Source organism: Lactuca sativa, chromosome 6 (assembly GCF_002870075.4).
Source record: "Lactuca sativa cultivar Salinas chromosome 6, Lsat_Salinas_v11, whole genome shotgun sequence".
NCBI lineage: Eukaryota > Viridiplantae > Streptophyta > Magnoliopsida > Asterales > Asteraceae > Lactuca > Lactuca sativa.
Genome location: NC_056628.2, coordinates 44,660,546 through 44,688,221, shown reverse-complemented (window position 1 = coordinate 44,688,221; position 27,676 = coordinate 44,660,546). Strand labels below are relative to the sequence as shown.

General features: G+C 40.3%; 1 protein-coding gene across 1 annotated transcript; it reads left to right on the top strand.

The window, feature by feature from the left end:
- The first annotated feature begins 22,812 nt into the window (after positions 1-22,812).
- LOC111887471 (ankyrin repeat-containing protein At5g02620) lies at positions 22,813-26,501 on the top strand. The gene is made up of 4 exons (XM_023883646.3): positions 22,813-23,090; positions 23,358-23,719; positions 24,259-24,668; positions 25,220-26,501. The coding sequence occupies exons 2-4, from the start codon at positions 23,389-23,391 to the stop codon at positions 26,096-26,098; spliced, it is 1,620 nt and encodes a 539-aa protein (XP_023739414.1). The 5' UTR covers positions 22,813-23,090; positions 23,358-23,388; the 3' UTR covers positions 26,099-26,501.
- The last annotated feature ends 1,175 nt before the right edge of the window (positions 26,502-27,676 follow it).

Below are 27,676 nucleotides of genomic sequence, written 5' to 3'. Positions count from 1 at the left end.
ATTGTACACACAAGATAAAGAGTTATCTTTTGGAGGATCATGGATTATTAATTTAACTATTATGGAATTGTGTTTTGTTAATTGATTATTGGGATTTTTGTGGAATGTATTATGATAATTTTAGTAATTTAAAAATGAAACTTTTGTCTGAAAATTTACGGTGTTACAAGTTGGTACCAGAGCCTTGGTTTTGAGGGATTCTGATGCGCCTTCGGGTATGTCTGGGCTCAAACTGAGGATTTGAGAAAAAAAATTCAAAAGAAACAATTTTTCTAAAAATGAGTAAGAGATTATAAGAGAAAAACGAGGAAGAGCAGTGTGTGCAATCAGCCAGAGCCCGAACGGTGATTTCCCAAAATACCCTTACTTTGTAGTATGAGATATTTATGAGATATTATGCATGCTAGAGATAGGCTAGGTATTTCATATTTTAGGACTAGACTGGTCTGATTTGTGATGCCTTAGCCTAGGAGTTGCTGTTAACTGTGACGAACTTTCGAGTATGTGCTGAGTGAGAGTATCCAGCAAGAATCCTTTCAGAGAGGGATTTGAGTAGAGGAGTAATCTAGGAGAGATACCTAGATGAGCAATTATGGAGCCTATCGAGAGGGTAGTTAGATACCCGCAAGGGGTAGAGTTGCAGAGTTCGGTGATAACTTTTGAATATGAGTAGAGCAAGTGGAGTTGTCACCTAGAGTGGGGTTTACGTGTTTATTCAATGCCCGAATGCTGCTTGCTTCGTGCTTTGTGGAACTCCCGATGATGGGAGTCAGTCACCAAATGAATGTGACGATATTCAAGAGGTAGATGACTCGCATCATGAGGAGTTTCTTAGCAGCTGATGGCGGAGAAGTGTAAGAACCTAGGAAGAGCCTAGGAAGTGACCTTAGTCAGATGAGTACGCTGACAAAGTAGGGCATTTCGATGGGAAGCGAGCACGCGTGTGGGGAATGGTAATTGAGAAGGTTGAACAGCTACTTAGGGGCTCAGGGATGGTCTATGTAGAGAGTATGGGTAGATGTGGCAGGTAGTATGGGCCCGTACTACTGAAAGCTGAGGACCCATACTCGATGCAGGGAGTATTCTTGAGGTTCTAAGTAGCAGACCAAGAGGAGATGTCATGGTTCGAGTACCATGATAAGTAGCAGATCGAGAAAAGAGAACATGGTTCGAGTACCATGATTTGTAGCAGAATGAGAGGTGATCACATGGTTCGAGTACCATGATCCGTAGCAGAATAAGAGGTGATCACATGGTTCGAGTACCATGATTCATATCGGTTGGTGCTTTAGAGTTTACCAGTTATTCCGTTGCGATTGGTTAGACCGAGAACAGGTACGATAGAATGTGGGGCCAGAGGGCCATGGCAGACGAGTTTCAGTGGGGTATACCCTGAGAGGGATATCGGCTTAGTTCCTGAGGGATTATTAATGGCAAGATACCGGTTGGAGTCGCAAGACTCAGAGATGAGTAGAGAGGAAGCTTATGGGGGAAATTGTGATTTGAGAGGAGCAAACGGTTGGTAATGGAGATATCACCTTCCGTGACGAGAATTGCTCTATTTTGTTTCTTGTGTGGAGCAAAAGAGATAGCGAGCTTCTGGTTTCAGAAGCTGGGAGGTTAATCCTGTGGGGTAGTATATGGTGGTGACATCTTCATTAGAGTATTTTCTAGTAAGTCTGTTGCAAGGTATTTCATATACCGAGAAGGATCATCAGTGGGGACTGAGATGAATGAGGCAGGGGTACGCCTTAGTTGAGTATAGCAAGGCAGATGTTAGCAGCATTTTTGAGTAATCAAGAAAGGTATGTGGGGCGGAGGCCCTCGTTGTTCCCCTTAGACAATTGAGAGGTCCGGTAGTGTGTTGGTATGGAATTTCGGGTGACTAGAGGCAGTCACATGGGGAGGATTCTGAGGTTTACATATGGGGTTCAGAGTACTTGGAGTTATTTGGTCATTTCCGAAAAGTTATCGTGTGCTGTGTGGTATGTCCCCTGAGATGAAAATGATACATCTGGAGAGCCAGTCTGTAGTGTGGTTGATTGGGCATGACATTGGACGATGGTTCGAACCCTAAGAGGGGGAGACCATGGTATTTGTTGGGAGGATCACCACCCTGTTTAACTTGGGTTTAGTGGTGGATGAGGCAAGGCGCAGAGCGAGGTTATGCATATTGTACGTGTCCAGGAAAGAACGAGTGTATCCACGGTGAGTAGCCGTTGGTCAGTGATATTATTGTGGTCAGGGACTCTCTAGGGTTGCAATGGTCGAGTTTGAGGCGGTTGGTTTGTCGAGGTCCAGTTTCGATCGTTAAGATTCGATAGTTTGATGTACAGATTGTATCTATACTCCGGGAGGAGCGACATTTGATTTGTTGACTAGTTTTAGAGTCATTATGATTAGCTTCGCATGGGTTCTGATCAGTAAAAGGATGGAGTTTCGGATAGTCGTCAACGTGATCTCAGTTATTGTGGATTTCCCTGTGTTTCAATTTTGTGAGAGGAGTATTTTCGAGGTTATGAGTCGTGCGAGAAGAAGATCAATGGTCGTAGCAAGACATTATAAGATTCTATGATGGTTTATCGTTGCATCCGAGTATGATGTCGTGATTGGAAGGTCAGAGGTTGAGGCAAGCGAGCGTGAGATTCGGTGATGGTGTATCGGGGTATCCGAGTATGATGACCTAAGTTGTTGGATTATTTTGAGACTCGAGTTTATGATATGATAAATGGAGTATCGAATATCTATTGTTCCGATGGGAATCCATCAACTAATTGTCATCGGTAAGAGATGGTTCAAAGATGTGATTTTTATCAAGAGGAAGTACGTTGTTGCGACGGTTGTCGTCAGGAATGGGTGGGTGCACCTGTCCCTGATGGGTCGCAAAGCATGAGGTCAATGAGCGCTATATGGTGATGGCTTAATAATGAGATTGTGGGGGGTGGTAAGAGATTAGAAGAATCTAGGTGAGAGTAATCACTTTGTAGTATCAGGGAAAAACCATGGGGAGAGCCCATGGCGAGTGAATGAGTAAGTGATGTAAGCCTGCGGGGAGCCGTAGCATTCACAAGTGAATGAGTAAGTGATGTAAGCCTGCGAGGAGTTGTAGCATTCACGGGTAAGTGAGTAAGTGATGTCAACCTGCAGGGAGTTGTAGAATTCATAAGTTAGTGTGAGAGTATCGTAAGAGTACGGGAGTCCGAAGTATTCCTTGTTTAGAGTATGATACAGAGGAGTTCTTAGGCTTAGGTAGCCTTAACGACCGAGTCTTTGGGAAGCTGGTGGCCGGACCAAGAGCGAGACTGGGGTCTCCATGATGGTCGGAATCCGTTATATCTTGAACTGGGAGGAGGTTATCGTAATTCAAAGGGAATTAGAGAGTAATGTACGCGTAGATTCATAGTTCACGGGTCATGAGTCAAGTATCTGATTGGAGATGAGTGATTCCAACTCTACTGTTGAACCGGACTCTCGAGTTGAGTTTGGCCCTATCTGTGTAAAGAATAGATGAGTTGAGATTTCAGATTCCTGATGGATTTCTTTTTGAGAGGTTAAGGTTTCCATATGATGGTCTAGACCTGGGAGGGTTAGTTCGTTTGGCTTGAGAAGGACCGCAACATGCATGAAGTTAGTGAGTGTTAGACGACAGAGGTCGGAAATGATGTGCGACTACTGATCGAATGTAATATAGTTTGGAGTAAAGAGAACTTAGTAGTGGCATGTACGTATGGTTGGTTGAGATAACTCTGTTGGATTGAACGTCTTAGATTATACTCAGGCTTGTGGCCATGCCGTTCAAGTTGTCGGGCGTGTAAGGGATGGAAAGGAAAGATTTTGAGGACAAAATCTAATTTAAGTGGGGGAGAAATGTAACATCCCGAATATTAAATAAATAAATAAATAGATAAGAGTTAATATGAATAGTGACCTAAAATAATAATAATTAGCGGGGTGTCGGTTTCGGGGAGCCAAATAATATAATTTGGACATTTGAGGACTAAAGTGTAATTTCAGGATTTATCTCGTAAAGATTTTAGAAATCAAGGTGTGTTTGGTAATTATTAGGCTTATTGTGAAGGGAATTGTGAGAAGGAAGGATTGAATGCGTTAAATTGAGATCATGGGGGTTAAATGGTAATTTTCGGATCTGCATTGCAAAAATATCTCAAAGTGGATGGTTGTTTGGTATTTATTGGATTTAAATTGAAAGAGAAGCTATGGGGAGGGACCAAAAGCATATATTTGGCAGCATAGTTTGAATTGGACACAGGTTAACCTCGTATCCTCCTTTTCCTTCCCTCCCGTTGGATAATGTAACCCTAAACCATTATGAGATCGGCCGCCACCATCAGTTATCGACTTGTAGCACCTCCAGCCGCCGCCCTTGTCGTGATCAACCACCACACTCCATCATCAGCCATTTCGCCGCCGAGAACAAAACCTTAACGCTGGAGACATCGTGGTCGCCGGAGAACCGCTGAGATCGGAAAAAAAAAAAAAAAAAGAAGTCGTGTTCGCCACTATGTTGTCGTGGGAGAGTCATGAGCCATCGGCGACGCTCTGTAAGTCACCAACAATGCTTCCTTCCCCTTCTTGTCTCGTTATTTCATGGGTGTGACGCCATAATCGCCACTGCCTCCATCGGTTGCGATAAGGGCTATTGTTTGTGATTTTCCGACGATTCCTGTTGCCTAAGAGTTGGCTGTTTGGGCGCATGCTAGTGTGTGGGGGTTGCTTTAGGTATTTGAGGCGTGGGATGAATGTTTATGTGGCTGAAAATCCATTGCCACCACCACGAGGTGGTGGCTACCGCCTCCTGCTGCCGCGTCACCACCACCAACCGCCATATGGTGGTGGTTGTGGGTATTTGTTGTGATGAGTATGAGTATGCCTTGTGAAATGAGTCTTGTGTTAGCATTTTTGGTGGAGGAATTGAGGGAAAAACCACCACCACCACCGCGAGGTGGTGGCCGCCGCCATGAGCCGCCAATGACCACCACCACCTGGGGTGGTAGTGGGTGGTGCTTGGCACAGTGAGCCCTAACCGGCCCAAATGCTTGATCTCGGCTTGTTGGATGGCTATTGGGCTAGAAACCCTAACTAGGGTTTAGAAAAACCTAATTTTGGGTTTGTTGATTTGGGCCTATTGGGACCCGCGTTTGGACTAGTGGACTGAAGATAAAACCCATGACAATTTTATTATATGATCTATTAGTGGAATAATGGACTTAATGGGTTAAGACCTTAATGGGTTAAGTGAGAAATACTTAACCATAATCGTCATTTTATGTGAAAACCCTAATTTTTACTTGGGCCTTGTGATTAGGCCTTCCTATTGGGCTTTAGTATTTGGGACATTGATGGGCCATCCAAGAGCAGTCATGTGGACTAGAATATTTAGATGGGCTTTAGGGTAAGGCCCATATGAGGGTTTAGGCCCAATTAAGAAAATTGGGCCATGGTGAGCCCAATGGACCTGAGTCATATACGGACGAGGTTGGTGGACCATGTTTAGACCTAATAATGTGAAGGTTGGTCTTAGATCCTAATGGGGTTATTTGTGGGTTTGGCTTAGTGATAGAAGCCGGAGTGTAGCAGCAGGATTTATAGGATTTGTTCGCCACCCGAGGTGAGTCTTCTCACTATACTTATCTGCGTTATAATTTGTGTGTGACCGGAGGGTCTTTGTATATTATTGACCAGAGGGTTTCAGTACATATAGACTGGAGGGTCTTAGTACACTATCGACCGGAGGGTCTTATTTGTTTATTATATGTTATATGTTATTATGCATACTGTCTTTGTGACTTATGTTGTTATGGTAATTTGTGTATATATTGATCTTATGTGTTTATTAGAGTACTGCGATATCCTACATTATGTCTATGTGAATTATGTTGTGTATTTATTATGAGCTTATAGAGTTAGGACCGGAGGGTCCACAGAGTTAGGACCGGAGGGTCTATAGAGTTAGGACCGGAGGGTCCACAGAGTTAGGACCGAAGGGTCCATTAGAGTTGTGGGACTGGAGGGTCTTACTGAGACACATTGACCGGAGAGTCTTATAGAGTTATAGCCTCGAGTGGCTAATGTGTATTTGTGGTATTTTAGGGAACTCACTAGGCTTCGTGTTTACCGTGTTGTGTGTTATGTGTTTCTCAGGATCACGGGAAGGAGATGGTTCGATTGTACACACGCGATAAAGAGTTATCTTTTGGAGGATCCTGGATTATTAATTTAACTATTATGGAAATGTGTTTTGTTAATTGAGTATTGGGATTTTTGTGGAATGTATTATGAGAATTTTTGTAATTTAAAAATGAAAAATTTGTCTGAAAATTTACGTTGTTACAGTTGGGTAGGGATGAAAGTGGGTCCAAACCCGGATCGGATGGACCCGGACCTGGAAAACCCGGAACCGGTTAACGGGATTTTATAGAACCGGAAATCGAACCGGTATATAGGAACCGGTTCCAGTTCTGTTCCGCGTACGGTACCGGGTAAAGTGGGTATAGAACCGAAAACCCAGAAACATCAAAGTGGGTAGGTTGGAACCGGATAAAGTGGGTTTAGAACCGTAAACACCCGAAAAAACCGAAAGTTTTTGGTAATTAATTACTACTTAGTGGGTTGAATTTTGAAAATTTTCATATTGATATCCCGACTTTGGGGGACTGTAACTCATTGAATAAGAAACAAAATTAACATAATTATAGTCTAAAATCATGTCCAAACTCTAAAACACACTCTGGATAAAACCGCATGTCAATCCGATTTTAAACAAATGAGATATGCATGTGTAAACATTTTCACAGTATACAAATTACAAAAACAAACAGCTGAAAAGTTGAAAATTTTCAGTTTTGATATCCCGACTTTGGAGGATTATAAATCATTGAATATTAAACCAAAAATGAAAAATTATAGTCTAAACTCATGTACAAACTATAAACTACAAGTTGGAAAAAACCACATGTCAATCCTTCTTCAAACATATAAGATATGCATGTTTTAAAACATTCACCGAATACAAAGAAAACTAAAAAACTAAAAACTTCCAACTTTGATATCTCGACTTTGGGGGAGTGTAAGTCAATGAATATAAAACTAAAAATGGCAAATTTATAGTCTAAAATCATGTACAAACTTTGAACTACATGTTGGAAAAAACCACATGTCAATCCGACTTCAAACGAATTAGATATGCATGTTTTAAAACTTTCACCGAATACAAAAAAAACTAAAAAACTAAAAACTACCAGCTTTGATATCTCAACTTTGGGGGAGTGTAAGTCATTGAATATAAAACTAAAAATGGCAAATTTATAGTCTAAAATCATGTACAAACTCTAAACTACATATTGGAAAAAATCGCATGTCAATCGGAGTTGAAACGAATAAGATATGCATCTTTTAAATGTTTCACAAAACCGGTTCCGACCCTAAAAGTGGTTCCGGTTCCAAACACCGGTTCCAGTTTTTAGACCCGGTTTACCCGGACCCGATCGACCCAAACCCAGATTATCCTGAACCGGATAAAGCCAATTTTTAAACTCGGAACCGGAACCAGCTCTATATATTCTGGTTCTAACGGTTCCGGTTCCGGTCCGGTTTTCCGGTTCTAAATCCCATCCCTAGTGTTGGGTTGAGGTTGTACTTCTTTTTGTTGTAGCCAACAAACCCAAGAGCATCCCAGATATGAGCTGAGGGCAGATTGGCATGCTAGACTCATACTGAGGGCTCGGGAGCATTCCAGATACAAGTTGAGGGTCCGATTAGCATGTCAAACTCGTACTGAGGGCCCAAGGGTATTCCAGTCCAATGAATGAGTGGACCTGTAGTATATTGGCATTCCAGTCCGATGACTGATTGAGCCAGGGGTAATCCAGACCGATGGCTATGGACCCGGGGTATTCCAGTCCGATGACTAATTGGACACAACATGCTTGTTGGTTTATGTTATGTATTTTGTATGGTGGTACTTTGGGGGAAACTCACTAAGTGTTGGCTTATAGTTTTTGCTTATGGTTTCAAATACTATCGAGGATCGCGGGAAGGCGAAGGCGTGACCGTACACATCCTGATTTTATGTTATTGATATTGGGAAACTTTGTTTTGAAAACAATGGGTTTGTAAATACTTTTATTAGTAAATGGGTTGATTTGAAAAGTTTAAATTGGTTGTGATTTTTGAGATATCATAAAAGGTTAGTCTTGCTTAATGTAGAAGGGCCATAAAACATGATTTACATCATATATAGGGTGCCCCTAGTAGAACACTATAGTAAAAAAAAAGTATGTATTAACAATGCCATATAGTAAAATTAAGGTTATGTGTAGAGGATATTAGAATATAAAATTCATGATCCACTAATAAGATGGATGTATTCACAATGTCATATAGTAAAAAAACTATTTTAGCAAGTTTTATATGTGTTTTGATGGATTTAAAAAAGGGTGTATGAAAATAATTAAAAAGGTAATTGGGGTAGATGGATGCTTCTTAAAAGGGAGAAATAGCCAATTGTTATGTACATTTGGAAGTGATGTCAACAATAAGATATTACCAATTGTTTAGGTTGTGGTATGTGTGGAAAACAAGTACAATTGTAAGTGTTTTTTTTTGGATTTGCTTATTAGTGATCTTGAATTGCATATTGGACATGGCTTGTTATTAATATCCAACCAACACAAGGCTTGAATAAGAAATTTGTTTTCTATATCTAATCCTTTAAGTTTATGTTTATCCATTTCATTTACATTATAGGGTCTTGTTGAGGCTATCAAGGAGTTTATAAATTACATAACATATACATTAAGTAATGTATATTTGATCTAACATTGAGAAAAAATTTTGTGGTGCCACTTCTGAACTCTGTTTCAAAAAGCAAGTAAGTCAAACTCAAGAACATGCATGTTTCCATCAATATCCATTACCACCACCACCAATGTCTTCCACCGTCACCACTAACACCACCACCACCACCAGTGTGAGCTACCACTATTTTCCACAACCACCACCACCTACATTCGATGGTGTTATTCTTTATGCGCATAAACACATACATATGGTGTTGATCTCCACGAGATCAGCACTTCTAGATCTGGGATGTAAATCCATTTGAATATTTGGGATGTTAATCCACTTTAACTTCATCTTCTTCATTTATCCCCACTCTCATATCACCTTAAAACTTGCAAAATCACTTTTTTTTTATCCAAGAGAGAATGAGAAAGAGACGTGCAAATCATATATGAGAGGGTGGGTTGATAACATAAATATAGCCATGTTTCTCGATTCTCTTTCAAGTATGTGATCAAAGGGTTAGGGTATAAGAGACACACTATAACAAAAAAAAACTTTCATCATCATTTTTTCTACTACCAAACTCGGGATCATGAACTGAAATTCTCATGTATTTTTACACCCACACACACACACACATAAAGAGAGAATGAACCAATATCTTTATTCTTGCACCTATCATCAAGGGTACGCATATTTTGGTGCTATGATTTTTCTTAGTGATGGGTTTGAGCAAAGTGGGAATCATTGGCAATGAAGCTTCATTGTTGGAGGTGATATTACAGTTAAAATAAAGGTTATACAAGGATGAAGGGAACGAGGAAAAAGATGAAATGGGGTTGTGATGGATAGGGGTGATCAAACCCGAACAAAGAAACCGACCAAAATCAACGAAATTGAAAACGAAGCAAAACAAACGGTTATGTTTTAAACTTTTTAAAAACCGACAAATTGGTTTCGATTTTAGTTTTTAACCATAAACCGACCCATCCAAACCGAGAAACCAACCCACATATGAAATCGACAAAGCAACCCATCAAAACTTCCCCATGCCATATACCTGATTATTATATATACTAGTTTATAAACCGTGAGAACCACAATTACAAAATTAATTAAACTTTCCTAGTAAAAACTCAAAATTATTAATTAACTAGTTTAAATAAAATATTAATAAAGAGATATTTTTAGTTATATAAAATTATAATCGTTGATTTAAATAAATACGTGAAATTATATCATCTTATAATCTGTATTAATTTATTTTAATTTTTATTCTAATTGTAACATCCCAAAAAATACGGTCCAAAAATTTCGTTTTAAATCATTTAAGAAAAACATAATTCATTAAACATCATAATAATAAAATCACTAGTCATGTATCTCCAAACACCGTATCAAAAATATTGTATCAATCACGTGTCAAAATATCAGAGTCTAAACATCCAAGACTAAAAGTTGTGGTGTGTGCCATATAGTCATCCCGAGCTCTTCCCCTTGCTAGCGGAAGTACCTGAAACCAAAACGGAAAACTATAAGCACAAAGCTTAGTGAGTCTCCTCAAACTACCACATACCATACACATAATCACGTAATACCATAGATTGGCAGTGGCGGAGCATTTGGGGAGGGCCAAAAATAGAATATGTATAAAAATTGAAGAACAGGGGGCAAAGTCAAATTTTATAGTTATAGGCATAATATGTAACTTTTTAAATAGTTATGGACTAATTGTTAAAAAAAATAGGGGGGAGGGCACAACCCCCTAGCCATATATAAGCTCCGCTCATGTACATTGGGCCTTGCCCACTACATCGGGCCCTGCCCCAGCATCGAACGAATCCGACATCGGGCCCCACCCGACATCAGACCAAAGTCCGTGATCGGGCCCCGCCCGTCGTCGGACCGAAGTCCGGCATCGAGCCCCGCCCGACATCAGACCGAAGTCCGGTATACATATAACATATGAACAAGCATATAACATAAACATATAACCTAAATCCTTCATCATGCTTGCCCCGACATCGGACCGAAGTCTGGAACATATAACACATAACATATCACTAAACATTCCTCGGGCTTGCCCCAACATCGGACCAAAGTTCCGAACATATAAACAAACACATGCAAGAATCACGAAGACATCAATCTTACAAACGTTCCTCGGGCTTGCCCCGCTATCGCGCCGATGTCCGGAAACATATAATCTACATCGGGCTAGCCCCGACATCGGACCTAAGTCTGGCATACGCTAACTTACATAAACAGGTTGGCATGGTGCCTACGACCCGTTCCTACTAGAGGAAAACTCACCACGTAAGGTGGTAGCTGAAATCTCGAGTGAGGAATCTTTGATGGCTGCTCCAATTACTCCCCTGCTATAATTTTCACAATAAACACTTAGTCAAAAACTGAGAATCCTTATAAGGGTAAAATGACCATTCTACTCGTGGTCAAAGTCAACATTATGGGTTGACCCAACTCGCCAAGTTGCTCCATCAACTCGTCGAGTCCTAGAACCCTGAAATCGCGATCTAACTCGTCGAGTCACCCCCTGACTCGCTGAGTTCCATGGCTACTCATTGTCACGATTTGGGGAATCAACTCGTCGAGTCCCTTCACAGACTCGTCGAGTTCTACCTTAAGCTGAAACGAGAGAACACGACTCAACTCGTCGAGTTCCTCTGTCTGTTTAAGCCATCTTGACAGATTAAGCCTCTACTCTCCAGATCCAAAGTCCATACTTCATTTACACACTGGAAATGCCCTTTTAAGGTTAAATTTTCCAACTTTACCCGCTAATAACCCTTCTTAGTGGGTTTAGCTAAAACCCTAGTTCCTTAGGACATAGATCTTTATCCAAAAGCCTTATTGCTCCAACCCAAAGTATGAAAACCGAGATCTAGATCCTAGACACCAACTGAACACGTTAAGTCTCAAACTTTACTTCCATGCATGGCCTTTTGGGGCTTAAAAGGCCATAATAACATCTTTAAAATTGCATGGGGCTTCCATGGTCATAAAGTTTGCACCTTTATGCCATGAAACCCCTTCTAGATCCCAGGTCTGAAAGGTAAGCACTTGGGACGTCCATGTCCTAAAGATCAAGATTCTTGAACCAAAGCCCTCAAAAAATGGAACTAAGGAGTTCTAATGAACTAGTAGCCAAGTTAGAGACTTAATTACCAGAAAATGATGAGGATGGAAGGAAGTCTCTGGATCTACTATCTTCTCCTTGAACCTTGTAGCTCCTTCTTCTTCTTCTTCAAGCTTCAAGAACACACAAAGATTACTCAAGAATGGCTCACACACTCACAAAAAGGGTTTCGTAGATTAGGGTTTGGGACTTGGAGGCTGGAAATGAGACTATATGGTGGGGATTAAGATGCTTAAATAGGGTGCAAAAACTGAAATTAGGGTTTCACTCTGGCAGACCTACTCGCCGAGTTGAGGGCTCAACTCATCGAGTAGAATGCTTAAAACCCGCGTCCAATATCGTTCCTACTCGACGAGTCTAGGGCTCCCAACTCGTCGAGTAGCTCTACAAAATGAATAAATTATAAATAATTGTGTACCAGGAATCAGGCGTTATAATTCTCCTCAACCGCTGAGTCATCCACTAAGCACTTTCGTAGCTTGGAAACTTGGAAAATGTTGTGGATCCGGCTGAACTCCGCTGGAAGATCCAATCGGTACGCCACCTTGTCCACCCGGGCTATAACCCTGAAAGGGCCGATATACTTCGGGTCTAGCTTGCCCTGCTTACGGAACCAGATGAAACCTTTCCAAGGTGACACATTCAAAAGGACCATATCGCCTACCTGAAACTCCAAGTCTAAACGCCGCTTGTCGGCATAACTCTTCTGCCGAATCTAAGAAGTCTGGAGCCTGCTCCAGACCTATTGGTTTCGCTCTGTAGTCTTGAGGACTACCTCAGTACTCCCCATGACTCTCTAACCAGCCTCGCCACAACAGATTGGGGTCCTACACTACCTCCCATAGAGCATCTCGAAGGGAGGTCGGTCGATGATAGCGTGGTAGTTGTTCTTATACCAAAATTCCGCTAATGAAAGATACGTATCCCAACTACCACCGAAATCCAAAACATATGCACATAGCATGTCCTCGAGAGTGTGAATTGTCCTCTCGCTCTGTTCGTCCGTCTGGGGGTGGAAAGCGGTGTTGAAATGGAGACGAGTACCCATCTCGTCGTGAAACCGCTTCCGAAATCTGGAAGTGAAACGGACATCTTGGTCTGACAACATCGAGACAGGCACTCCATGTCATGCCACTATCTCATGCACGTAAATCTCGGCCAACTTATCGGCCTATATGCTCTCCTGGATCGAGATAAAATGAGCACTCTTGGTTAACCAATCCACGATGAACCATATCGAATCTACTCCATGTGAGGTCCTAGGAATCTTCGTAATGAAATCCATAATAATTTACTCCCACTTCCACACAGGAATATCTAACGGCTGCATCTTTCCGTGAGGCCTTTGGTGCTCTGCCTTGACCTTTGTGCATGTCAAGCATCTCTCAACGTACCAGGCTACATCCCGCTTCATGCAGGGCCACCAGTAATCAGGATAAAGATCTCTGTACATCTCCGTCGCCCCTAAATAGATGGAAAATCTAGACTTGTGGGCCTCATCCATCAGAATCTGTCGAAATCCGCCCTAGTACGGAACCCAGACCCTCCTATGCAGGGTCAGCAACCCACGGTTGTCGTAATCAAAGGAGGCCACCTGGCCTATGATCCCCTTGCACTGTTGACGCTCCTCCTTCAGACCTTCAACTTGCGCTTCTCTGATCTGCTCCAGCAATGGAGTAATCACTATCATCCTCAGACAGATGACTCTAATCGGGGTCGCTATCGCCTTGCGGCTCAGGGCCTCGACCACCACATTGGCCTTGCTCAGGTGGTAAAGGATCTCATAGTCGTAGTCCTTCACCACATCTAACCACCGACGCTGCCTCATGTTCAGACCCGGATGATTCATGAGGTACCTCAAACTCTTGTGGCTCGTGTAAATGGTACAACGGACCCCATAGAGTTAATGTCGCCAAATCTTGAGGGCGTAAACCACATCCCCCAGCTCTAAATCATGCTTCGGATAGTTAGCTTCATGAGGCTTCAAGTGCCTCGAAGCATAAGTTATCACGTGACCCCGTTGCATCAATATCGCACCCATGCTTGTGATTGAAGCATCACAGTAAACCCTGAAGTCGTCGACTCCCTCCGACAAAGTTAGAATCGGTACCTCACATAACCGTTGTCTGAGAGTCTCGAAGGATGCCTGCTGCTCAGGCCCCCAACGAAAGGTCACTGACTTCTTGGTCAGTCGGGTCAAAGGAACAACGATTTTGGAGAAGTCCTAAATAAATCTCCGGTAATAACCCGCTACACCCAGGAAACTCCGAATCTCAGTTGGAGACCTCGGAATCTCCCACGGCATCACGGCGTCAATCTTGGCCGGATCGACCAGAATACCCTTCTGCTTGACAAGGTGCTGAAGAAATTGCACCTCGCGCAACCTGAACTCACACTTGGAGAACTTTGCAAAAAGTCTCTCCCTCCTCAGTGTCTCCAGAACCTCCTACATGTGCTCCTCATGTTGCTCCTGAGTCTTGGAATAGAACAAGATATCATCGATGAAGACTATCACAGACCGATCCAGCATCGGTCTGCACACGCGGTTCATGAGATCCATGAATGAGGCTGGAGCATTGGTGACCCCAAAAGGCATCATCACAAACTCATAGTGATCATAGCAAGTCCTAAAAGCTGTATTATGCACATCCTCATCCCTGACTCGCATCTGGGATAACCCGATCACAGATCAATCTTGGAGAACCAAGATGCGCCCTATAGATGGTCAAACAAATCATCGATCCTTAGGAGGGGATAACGGTTCTTCACTGTTACCTTATTTAACTCCCGATAGTCTATACACATGCGATGTAACCCGTCCTTCTTCTTTACAAACAGGATCGGGGCTCCCCATGGTGAACTGCTCGGCCTGATAAATCCCTTATCTAGAAGCTCTTGCAGCTGCGCAGACAACTCTTGCATCTCGGGAGGGGCCAACCGATATGGTGTCTTGGCTATCAGAGCCGCACCAGGGACTAGGTCAATCCTAAACTCAACATGTCTCTCCGGAGGTACCCTAGGTAAATCCTCCGAGAATACGTCCAGGTACTCTCGCACTACCGGTACCTCATCGACTGTCGCCTAACCCTTGTCCCGGGTATCCATGATATAAGCGACGTAACCTGCACAACCCTGCTAAAGATAGCACCTCGCTATCGCTGATGAACATAGAGTCAGTCCACCCAGCGGCCTCTCGCCCTGAATCACTAACCGTCCCCCACTAGGAGTCCGAACCCTCACTAGCTGTTGTTCTCAGTCGATCACCACCCCTTTGGGGCTCAACCAGTCCATACCGAGTATAAACTTATTCCATATCAGGGGAATAGGGACTAGATCCACAAAAAACTGCTCATCGAAGAACTATAGTGTACATCCCAGGTGAATCCTTGCAACCCTGACAATCCTATCATCTGCTATCTCTTCATCAAGTGGGCAATCTAACTCTCTAGGAGCCCTTAAGAATCACTTGCTGAGCGCGAACGGCACAAAAGATCGGGTGGCACCCGAATCAAACAGTACCAAAGCTAATATACCGTTCACTAAGAACGATCCTATAACAAAACACATAAACATAAGCAATAATCAATATAAATAAAGAGATAAGGAGAAGATACATACCCGTCACCATGTTGGGAGCTACTCGTGCCTCCTCTGCTGTCAACTGAAAGGCCATGTTCCTCGCCACAAGTGCCTCACCCCGGCCCTGATGGCCGTTTGTAATCCTCAACGTAACAGGTTCTGGTGCTGCCACCTGCCCTGCTGTTGCTAAACTCGAGCACTGGGACCGCTTGTGTCCCCTCTGATTGCACTAAAAGCAAATTAGGTCTGATAGTGTCGTGGTGATGGTAGTAGTTGTACAATCTCTGCTCATATGCCCAGTTCATCCGCACTTAAAGTAGCCAGAACTCCCTGACTTACACGTCCCCTCATGCAGCATACGACATTTGCTACAACGGTTGCGACCCTGCTGGCTCCTAGGTCTATGATCTGACACCTTAGGCTTCTTGTCCGCACTCCCTGTCTGAACCCCCTCGTGTTTCCTCTTCCTCTCCATCTCCAAATCCAACTCCCTCTCTCGATCCCTAACAATCATATCCTCCAGCGTCTTGCAGCTGGGCGGCTCACAAACTGGCGGATATTACTTGGCAACATCTCATGATATCGGGCCTTTTTCATTACCTCGTCCGCCACATACTGCGGAACGAGAAGGGCCCTCTCCCTGAACATAGTGGTGATCTCCGTCACCATCTCAGTCGTCTGCTGGAGATCCTAGAACTCCCTAGCAAGATGTTGCACCTCTATCATAGGTGCAAACTCAGCCATGAACCTGGCTGAAAAGTCACTCCAATTCACAACATCAAGAGCTGCATCATCACCAATGGCATGTCCGACCTCCTCCCACCAGTCACATGCCTTATCCTTCAGAAGACCGGACACAAGTCAAACCTTGTCCCCTTTGGGACATCTTCTGGTGCGGAACACATTGGTGACATCCGTCAATCGTCTGATAGTGTGCGCGACCCCATCATGGCTGCCATCTCGGTGTGGAAGGCACTCAATCTGTCATCCAAAAGCTCTAAAATACCCTCCTTGATCGTGCCGAAGATCATAGGAGTCTGATCCAGAATACCGCTCGTGATCTCAGAGGAGATGAACTCCATCTTCTGGTCATCTAGCTGCCAGACTCCAGAGCCCGATCCTAATCCCTCACCGACACCTGAACTGCCGACTAGTCTAGTGCGTAATTCCACCATTCTATAAACACATCACAACAAACATCAGAATGCTATTCATATCTTGAGGGATCACATATACTACAAGTTCCTTATATTCATCTAAGCCTTCCTTGATTCGAGTACAGATCCTCTGCTTTCAGTAATACGGGCCCATACTACCTTCCACATTTATCCGCACTTTCCTCAAGAACTGCCTTGACTTCACCAAGTCCCTTCTACTACTACTGCTTCACGTGCTACTCCTATCCTAGGCTTGCCTTAGGATAATCGCCATCCCACTCTCCACCATCAGCTGCATAAGAAGTCCCGGCTATCTACCCCTAACTAGCTCACGAATAACATTACATATCACTAAGACTAGATAATTCTTCGAATGAGAGATCTTACCCTACAACGGTTGGACTCAAACAAGAGTTGCGAAATAGAGTTAGATGTAACCTTATGAAATTATTTAGTCCTTTCAATATGTAACTTAACATATTCGTTTACTAGTTAGTAAAAGATAACTAAGACTCTTAAAAGCACAAAGCAAGCGGCATTCAAGCACTGAGTAAACATAATCAAGTATATCCTAATTAGGCCATCATATCACTGACTAATTTGTACTACCATGCAGTTCATATAACTGATACACATATAACAGGCACATAAGGCATCCTACCTAGATCCTTAGCCCTAATCTAACATACATATGTCATAAGAATATCATAACATAAACTTGTATGGGTAATTTGAGAGTACTTACTTGAGCTCGGCTGATTACATGCACCACACCCTTTTCTCTTTTTCAAAGTTCTTTTCTCTTTTCCAAAGTTCTTTTCTTTTTTTCAAAGTCCTTTTTATAAAAATGATTTTCCTTTGAAAATCTTCATACCAAGTCCTTAATTTGAGTTCAGACACACCTGAGGGTGTGCCCGAATCCCTCAAACTAAGGCCCTGATACCAACTTGTAACATCCCAAAAAATACGGTCCAAAAATTACGTTTTAAATCATTTAAGAAAACCATAATTCATCAAACATCATAATAATAAAATCACAAGTCATGTATCTCAAAACATCGTATCAAAAATATTGTATTAATCACGTATCAAAATATCATAGTCTAAACATTCGAGGCTAAAAGTTGTGGTGTGTACCATGCAGTCATCTCGAGCTCTTCCCCTTCCTAGCGGAAGTACCTGGAATCAAAACTGAAAACTATAAGCACGAAGGTTAGTGAGTCTCCGCAAACTACCACATACCATACACATGATCACGTAATACCATACATTAGGCCTTGCCCACTACATCAAGCCATGACATAGGACGAATTCGGCATCGGGCCCCACCCACCATCAGACCGAAGTTCGGCATCGGGCCCCGCCCGGTATCAGACCGAAGTCCGATATACATATAACAGATGAACAAGCATATAACATAAACGCATAAGCTAAATCCTTCCTCGGGCTTGCCACGGCATCAGACCGACGTCTGGAACATATAACACATAACATATAACTAAACATTCCCCGGGCTTGCCCCGACATCGGACCAAAGTTCTGAACATATAAACAAATACATGCAAGAATCACAAAGACATCAAGCATACAAACATTCCTCGGGCATGCCCCGACATTGGACCGAAGTCCAGAAACATATAATCTACATCGGCTAGCCCCGACATCAAACCTAAGTTCGGCATACACTAACATACATAAACGGGCCGACATTAGTGACTTCGACCCGTTCCTACTGGAGGAAAACTCACCTCTCAAGCTGGTTGGTGAAATCTCGAGTGAGGAGTCTCTAATGGTTGCTCCAACGACTCCTCGACTATAATTTTCACAACAAACACTTAGTCAAACACTGAGAATCATTCTAAGGGTAAAATGACCATTTTACCCCTAGTTAAAGTCAACATTCTGGGTTGACCCAACTCGCTGAGTTGCTCCATCAACTCGCCGAGTCCTAGAACCCTGAAATCGCGATCTAACTCGTTGATTCATCCCCTGACTCGCCGAGTTCCATGGCTACTCATAGTCGCGATTTGGTGAATCAACTTGTCGAGTCCCTTTACAGACTCGTCGAGTTCTACCTTAAGCTGAAACGGGACAACACGACTCAACTCGTCGAGTTCCTCTATCTGTTTGGGCCATCTTAACATATTAAGCCTCTACTCTCCAGATCCAAAGTCCATACTTCATCTACACATTGGAAATGCCATTTTAAGGATAAAGTTTCCAACTTTACCCGCTAATAATCCTTCTTAGTGGGTTTAGCTAAAACTCTAGTGCCTTAGGACATAGATCTTTGTCCAAAAGCCTTATTACTCCAACCTAAAGCATGAAAACCGAGATCTAGGTCCTAGACACCAAATGAACACGTAAAGTCTCATAATTTACTTCCATGCATGACCTTTTGGGGCTTAAAAGGCCATAATAACATCTTTAAGCTTGCATGGGGCTTACATGGTCATAAAGTTTGTACCTTTATACCATGAAACCCCTTCTAGATCCCAGATCTGAAAGGTAAGCCACTTGGGACGTCCATGTCCCAAAGATCAATATTCTTTAATCAAAACCCTCATAAAATGGAACTAAGGGGATCTAATGAACTAATAGCCAAGTTAGAGACTTGATTACCAGAAAATGATGAGGATGGAAGGAAGTCCCTATATCTACTATCTCCTCCTTGAACCTTCTAGCTTCTTCTTCTTTAATCTTCAAGAACACACAAAGATTACTCAAGAATGGCTCACACAACACAAAATGCTCTAGGGTTTCGTGGATTAGGGTTTGGGACTTGGAGGTTGGAAATGAGACCATAAGGTGGGGATTAAGATGCTTAAATAGGGTGCAAAACCCCAAAATTAAGGTTTCACTTTGGCAGACCTACTCGCCGAGTTGAGGGCTCTCAACTCGTCGAGTAAATTGCTTAAAAACCCGCATCCAATGTCGTTCCTACTCGACGAGTCCGGGGATCCCAACTCGTCGAGTAGCTCTACAAAATGAATAAATTATAAATAATTGCGTACCAGGAATAAGGCGTTAGACTAATATTATTAATTTTGATGTAATTAGAGTGAAAAATTTAAAATGAAGAATCAATAGGTTGACAAGTGGCATGATATTAATTAGGAGACGTAATATGTGACACAAAGCAAAATGAAAATAAAACTATTCTTTTATTAGAATAATCAGGATATATATATATATATATATATATATATATATATATATATATATATATATTAAAAAATAAAAAATAAAACAACCATATGTTGAAATGGCGAAATGAAATATGTCTTTTTAAATTTTCCAATTAAGTGATGTCTTGGATAAATTCATTTTTTTTGTTTCTCTTTATTATGTTGTCCCTTTATCGTTTTATGTGTTTGATATAAAAAACATTCTTGCATAACTTACTAGATTAATAACAAATTACTGAAATCATCTCAGTGTTTTGATCAAATTTGCATGTTTGGTCTCTAACCATTTTTTTTGCACTCGGGCAGTCCTCATAGTATGATTTTGTTGCATGTTTCCTCCCTCCTCGAGATGAAAAGACTATATTGTTCTTTATATATTTTTTTCATTTTTTAATTATTATTATTATTATTATTGTTATTATTATTTATTAATTAAAGAAAAACAATCAAGTGAAAACCACTTGCTTCTCCCTACCCTTCTCCTCCGTCAACCTCTGATCAATCACCACCATAACTTCCGGCAGCACCTCCGTCAACCTCCCAACATCACCACCGTTCAGCTCCAAAAACCACCACCAGTCAACACACCAAATCAATTGAACAACTAGTTGCTCAATCCTTCGATGAAAAGTTAATCATCCATCTGAAAACACTAACCCTCACCCCTTATCCCTTTCTCTTCTTACGTGTGTTCAACCCTAGAAATCACAGACCCCCTTAATTTTTTTACTGAAATCACAACCTTCACCTTGCCTTTAATGAAATGTCAAGTTGCTAACCATCACTATCTCTGAAGAACGTAGAACACCGACACATTTTCTCCCTCTTGATTCCTCTGAATCGTAGACGACCACAAAACTCACGGCAACACTGAAATCCGGTGAACATGCAACTCCGTTTCTGACCCTACCATGGTCCATTATTTCAAATTCGAACTTCAAAAATCGAAAGATCAAAAACCATAAATCGATTTCCATGAAATCATAACTTACGGATGAAACCAATATGGTGACGATGGTTGATGAAATCAAAATCTGAAATGGATTACAAAAACGAATCATCTTACTCGTTTTCAAGTCTCCGATGTGGCGTTGTCTCAGATCTGGCGCCGAGTTCTCAGATCCAGAGAAAGAACATGATAGGGTTAGTTGCATGGAATAAAAAACGAGGAGAACGGTAGACAGATGTTTCCGATGATTGTGGGTGAGAGGTGGTCGGTAACGGAAGTATAACATGATGATGATGTCGGATGGGTGAGAATTGGTCGCCGCCGGAGGAAGAACATATGGTGGTCGGAGTTTTTTTTCCTCATGACTGAACACAAAAAGGGGTGCGTAGTTTAGGTTTTTCATTTAATAGACCCATATATTTATTTAAATTATATTTTTTTCTAATATAATTAATTAGTTTATAATTTAAAAAAGATAACAGAATCCAGAAAGGGTAAATTAGTCTTTTAACATTGAGTATTCACCAATCATGTAAGAAAAACATACCTTAAAGATGGTCCAAATTAAAAATATAAGTTAGGGACTCAACGCGAAAATTATCCCATACCATAGGGACCATTCATGTAATTTTGTTCCTAGATTAATCCATGTATCTTTCTTAAGTTAGAATATAGGTAGGTTATATTAAGACTATTGTTTATAATCCTAATAAATAAATACTTATATAGAAAAATCAAGAAAAGCTTTGAAATACCATTATGAATGTTTTGACCCATAACTCATTGGTTTAAACCCACAACCAGTGTTTTAAAAACCGGTTCGAACCGGCCGGTTGAACCGGTCGAACCGGAAACCGGAGGTGAGAGCGGTTCGATTTGGACCGGTTTTATAATGATTTCCTGATCGGATTGAACCAACCGGTTTTGGTAAAAAATCGGTTCAACCGGCTTAATTGAACCGGAATGAACCGGGTTGAACCGGACATTCTTGGATTTTTGTGTTTGTTTGGGGCTTCTTTGTTTGATTTTGACTTCTATAATGATTGTTTTTATATGTTACTCTATTTAGATTTGTAAAATAAAAAAATGACAAGTTTTGTAATCAATGTATGCAGGATAATTAAAAACATATAAAAATATATAACCGGTTTGACCATCCGGTTGAACCGGAAAACGTCACCCGACCGGTTCAATTAAAAAACCGGTTTTTAAAAACATTGCCCACAACCCATGAGTATATGGGTTGAACCCAAGAAATCGGAAAACCGTCAAAATTGACTACAGAACCCGAAAAACCGACCCTACCAAACCGACTACATTGAGTTTTGAAAACCATAAACCAATCATTTTCGGTTTGGATTCAAAACCGATTCAAACCAACTTATGCACAGCTTAGTGGTGGGTCCAAATTATTTAATAATAAAAGGGGTAGGATGGGTTAAGAGATTTTTTTATTAATAAAAATGAAAATAATAAAAATAATTGAAAAAAAGTTATAAATACCAAATAGATATAAGACCAATTCTACAAAGAAACTTGCTCAAAATAATCATTTATCCAATTTATTAAGGTTTAGGCATGTTTCCAAAAAAAATGCAAACCACAAAAATAATTTTTGCAGTTTTGTCTTAAAATTAACCAAGTCGAATTAGATTGAAAATTTGGTTTAATTTATAATTATCTCTTAAATTTTCGGTTCCGTTCCGGATAAAACCCAAACCATGTGGGACCGAATATAGAAGTGTTTAGAACCAAGGACAGACCCATTTGTGTGTACGATGGTTTGGTTTGATACAATAACGGGTTCAGTTCGGTTCGGTTATGATGTCGGACCGAATCCGTCCAAATGGTTTTTTTGGTCATTCATGGTTAAAGGAACATTCAAGAGGTTTCACGAAATAGTCAAATCATAAGCAAGAAAAAACGAATATTAGGATTCAGAACATCCATGAGACCACCACCACATAAAGAATGCGTATGATTGCTTAATGTCTATTTTCTATTAAACCCCACTTTTTTCTTCCCCAATCCTTTGAAATTACTACACTTACTTTTACTTGCTTGCCTTCATTTTCAACCAATTAATCCAATAATAATCCACCTCTCGTCTCTCTGATTCTTCTGCCCTTCAATCATTCTCCCCAGTGTCTTGCTGGCTCTGCTCATTTGTCCCTCAGAGATTCTAATTCTGTATGCGATTTCCAATATGGTTTGAGTGATCCAGTCATCAACAAAATCTGTTCTTCAAAACCCAGGTAGGGATTTAAGTTTTAATGATTTATAAATCAGTTTTTGATATCTGTCGCCCAATACGTTGCTTCTTCTCTCAAGTTAGGTTAGTTTTGACCTTTTCTCCTCTGGTTCGGATCAATTTCTAAGTTATGATCGACGAATTCTTCATTATTAAAAACGAATAACGAGCACAACAGCTGTTAATTGAACTAAACAGCTTAAGCCCATCTGAAAATTGTGATTGATATGGGTTTATTTCATAACTTATTAAAGTTGGATTTTTTCTTCAGGATACGACGATTTTGATTATAATTCAATCAGATGGATTCTCCGGTGGCCGGAAACCGCCATCAGAGCTTAAGCAGAACTAGAACAATGGAGAAAAAAGATGATACATCGTTACATATTGCAATTAGAGCAGGGGATATAAATTCAGCTTTGGAAATCTTAAGCAGCACAGATGAACAGAAATTGAATGAATTGTTGTCGAAGACCAATCATTCAGGCGAAACCCCTCTTTATGTTGCAGCTGAATACGGTTGTGTTGATTTGGTGAGAGAGATGATGAAGTATTACGACCTTGAGGCAGCTGGTATCAAGGCCAAAAGTGGGTTCGATGCCTTCCATATCGCAACCAAACAAGGAGATCTTGGTATGAATTCGAATTCAAGCTCTTGTTACTTGTTTTCTCTTTTAAATTCTCTCGTTTATCGTTGATCGTTAAGGTCAAATCCATTTAAATTGAGCTGAGAATTTATGTATTACTATATTAGTTCTTGAGAAAAAAACCCGAATCCCATCGAATAGTATAACAAATATAATTAAAAATATAGAATCTTTGGATTGTAAGAAGATCAACACCCAATCTTGAATTCAGAAAGTAATAAGTTTGACCTAAAAAAGTCAAAGTAGTAACATTTTCTTGGGATTGGTACGAATTCTTTATAACCTAAGCTACGAACCTAGCATGAGGAGCTATTTGGCTTGAATAATAATCGGAGTCAGAACCAGATAATCTGGGCTAATTAGGTAATTTTACATTTATCTTAATATAACCACGTGTTAATTTGAAAATTACCAATGATAATCATAATACCACTTAGCCCAAAACATAATGTAATTTTACCTTTATCACGCTACAACAAATGTGATTCTTCAAACATTAAATCCGATTTACTTATTTCTTTTCAGAGGTATTAAAAGTTCTTATGGAAGCACAACCCGAGCTTTCAATGACATTCGATCAAACAAACACAACCGCATTACACACAGCTTGTGAACAAGGTCATATCGAGGTGGTGAAGTTTCTTTTAGAAAAAAATAGCACCATGGCTACAATAGCAAAAAGCAACCTTAAAACAGCTTTACATTCATGTGCAAGAAAAGGCCATTTGGAAGTGATGAAAGCTCTTTTGGAAAAAGTGCCTGAAATTGCGACTAGAGCCGATAAAAAGGGACAAACGGCTCTTCATATGGCTGCTAAAGGACAAAATGTTGAGATTATTAATGAACTTGTTGCGATTGATAATGGATTGATAAACATGGTTGATAAAAAGGAGAACACTGCGTTGCATATAGCTACACGAAAGGGTCGCAAAGAGGTACGTAGGGTTTTTGATTTATCTTCGAGATAGTTGACTTTGACTTTTGAGGTCAAGATACTAGTATGATTTCTTATAAGTTTAGCATTAAAATTTGTCAAGGTGTAGGTTTTTCTTTGATTTTTACTGTAGTATTGATAATTTTTTCAACAAGTGACAAAATTTACACACACTTCCATTTGTAGATTGTTCTAAAGATTTTCATACTCTTGTTTCAAGAAAGCCGACTTTGACTTTTGAGGTCAAAGTGCTAGTTTTTAGGGTCCAATTGTACTTGGATATTCTTATAAGTAAAATAAAACACAAACATTTTTCTCTTTATAGGTTTATGTTATCAAGCTTACTGTAGTATCATAATTTTCTCAAAAAGTGGAAGATTTTACACTAAATTTTGACTTTAAAAGGTGGTGTTTTGACCCCTAACCAAGAACTCGTAAATACTTCTTCATTTACAGATGTTCTAAAGATTTTCAAACTTTTGTTCAATAAAGTTGACTTTGACTTTTGAGGACAAAATTCATAACAACTCATCTACATTGCTTCATTTGCAGATTGTTCTAGCATTACTAAACCACAAAGAAATAATCAACAAAAACACAGTCAACAAATCTGACGAAACTGCCCTCGATACAGCCGAAAAATTACGCCGACCCGAAATCGCGACAATTTTACGCGAACACGGATTCGTGAATTCAAAATCAATGAAAAAAACCGCGCCATTGACCTCAACTGCTCGCGAACTAAAACAAACCGTAAGCGACATCAAACACGAAGTGCATGACCAACTTGCGCACACCCTCAAAACTCACAAAAGAGTCAAAGGAATCGGAAAACGAATCAACAAAATGCACCACGAAAGCCTAAACAACGCGATAAATTCAACAACCGTTGTCGCCGTCTTAATCGCTACAGTCACTTTTGCAGCCATATATCAATTACCCGGTCAATACGTTGATGATTCAAACCATATCCCTAAGGGTTTCACTTTGGGTGAAGGAAACATTGCTTCGAGTCCCGAGTTTATTGTTTTCTTGCTTTTTGACTCGCTTGCTTTGTTTATATCACTGGCGGTGGTGGTGGTTCAGACCTCGATAGTGGTGGTGGAGCGGCGGGCGAAAAAGCAGGTGATGGCGATTATTAATAAGTTGATGTGGTTGGCATGTGTTTTTGTGTCGATCGCGTTTCTTGCGCTTTCGTTTATTGTTGTTGGAAATGAGAAGTGGTTGGCGGTTGGTGTCACGGTTATTGGGTCGTTGACTTTAGCTTCGACTTTAGGGACGATGTGTTATTGGGTGATTATGCATCGGATTGAGGCTAATAATTTGAGAAGTATCCGTCGGTCTGCGAGGAGTAGTAAGTCGCTTTCGGGATCCGTGTCCGGAGAGTCGGATTCGGAGAACGATGACTTCAAGAAACTGTACGCAATCTAAAAGCAACAGCAACAATAACAACAACAATAACAACAGCAACAACACCCCAGTCCCGTTAGAATGGGGTAGGGGAGGTGAGATATAGGCGGTCAGTACCTGAGAGTATGACTGCTTACGTATATGACCACCATGGTGGTATTATTATTATTATAGTGTAAATGGAAATAAAATATTGGATTTTGCGAGAATAAATGATTTTGGGAAAAAATTGTTTTGTTTTTGCGAAGTCGAGTGTTCTTTTCGTATTTTAATAGGTACGGTGTTTAGTTTAGGAAAAACCGATTGCTATTATGGTTATATTTTTGCAATTTATTTTGCTGCTCGTATTGAACCAGCTACGGGGGTCATATGTATATATATTTGCAAGTGATAATGTGATATATAAAATAGTGGAGTTGTCATATACTCATATATGTCTTTTGAGCCCTTTTTTTTGTGCATTAGTTGCTGAATTTTAGCTTTTTGATGCATCAATGGTTGTAGCGTGTCTCGGATGGGATAGGACTCCCGGAGTTGAATCATGTCAAGTGTTCATCAAATGCGTCAATCTAACATTTTATTTTTCTTGTCTAAAGACGTAATATATATGATTCTTACGAAAAACAACTAAAAGAAATTAATTTTTGCAGCATGATATAAACTACAAAAACATTATTAGAAATTGACGATGATCATACATCTTTAACCCAAAACCAAAATTTCACCGTTCTTGGTGTAAAATTATGCTGAACATTTTTTCTCATTATTATTATTTTTTTCTATACATATGATGTGGTGTGGTGAAGATATAATATCAAATATGTTGCTAGAGTATCTCTAATGAGAAGTTTTTGAAAGGTTGAATATTAGGAATCGACCTCAATTGGTGTTTTTATTTTTTACCATTTCCTTTTGGGCATTTTTATTGTACAAAAATTTTTTTGGCTCAATTTTAACACAATCAACCATCTTTATTTAATAATGTTTCATTTTACTCCCTTCGTATATTTGTCATTTAAAGCTTTATTGACTAAATACTTTTTTTTTTAAAAAAAATTTGATCTCCAACATTAATTACACATATCGTGGTTAGTTTAACGACATACTAATATAATCTCTTCTACATTTACACTTGGCATACTAATATGAGCAAATTCAAACACATACTTATTTTGGACTCTTGAGGTTCAAAGAATCTTTCATGAAACCAAAATCCGTAATTTTTTTTTAATATAAAGATCGAAAAAAACCCGAATCGAACCATTGATGTAAGTTAGTTGATCAAAAGCCGAATTCTTTTGTTTCGGTTCAATTTTAGTAAAAAAACAAAATCATGAATATCCCTAGATGTCTAGAGTTCACCATAATATCTAAATCTCAAACCCATCATGGGATAGTTGGTGGGCACAGAACATAATACAAGCAATGTTTCTAACAATTTAAACATTTTTCCTAATTAGACACCACATGCATTTGTCCACACTCTTTATTGTGCATTGGATAATACAACGATACGAACACAAAGTATGACGGATCCATAAAGTTATTTTGTTGGGCTAGGGAAGTTAGTTATGTATTAAAAAGTAACGAGTTAAATTT

Excerpts from the sequence above, each read along its gene's own strand:
- LOC111887471 (XM_023883646.3), top strand. The coding sequence starts at position 23,389 with ATGGATTCTCCGGTGGCCGGAAACCGCCATCAGAGCTTAAGCAGAACT. Across the intron at positions 23,720-24,258 it reads AACCAAACAAGGAGATCTTG|AGGTATTAAAAGTTCTTATG; the intron begins GTATGAATTCGA and ends ATTTCTTTTCAG. Across the intron at positions 24,669-25,219 it reads CACGAAAGGGTCGCAAAGAG|ATTGTTCTAGCATTACTAAA; the intron begins GTACGTAGGGTT and ends CTTCATTTGCAG.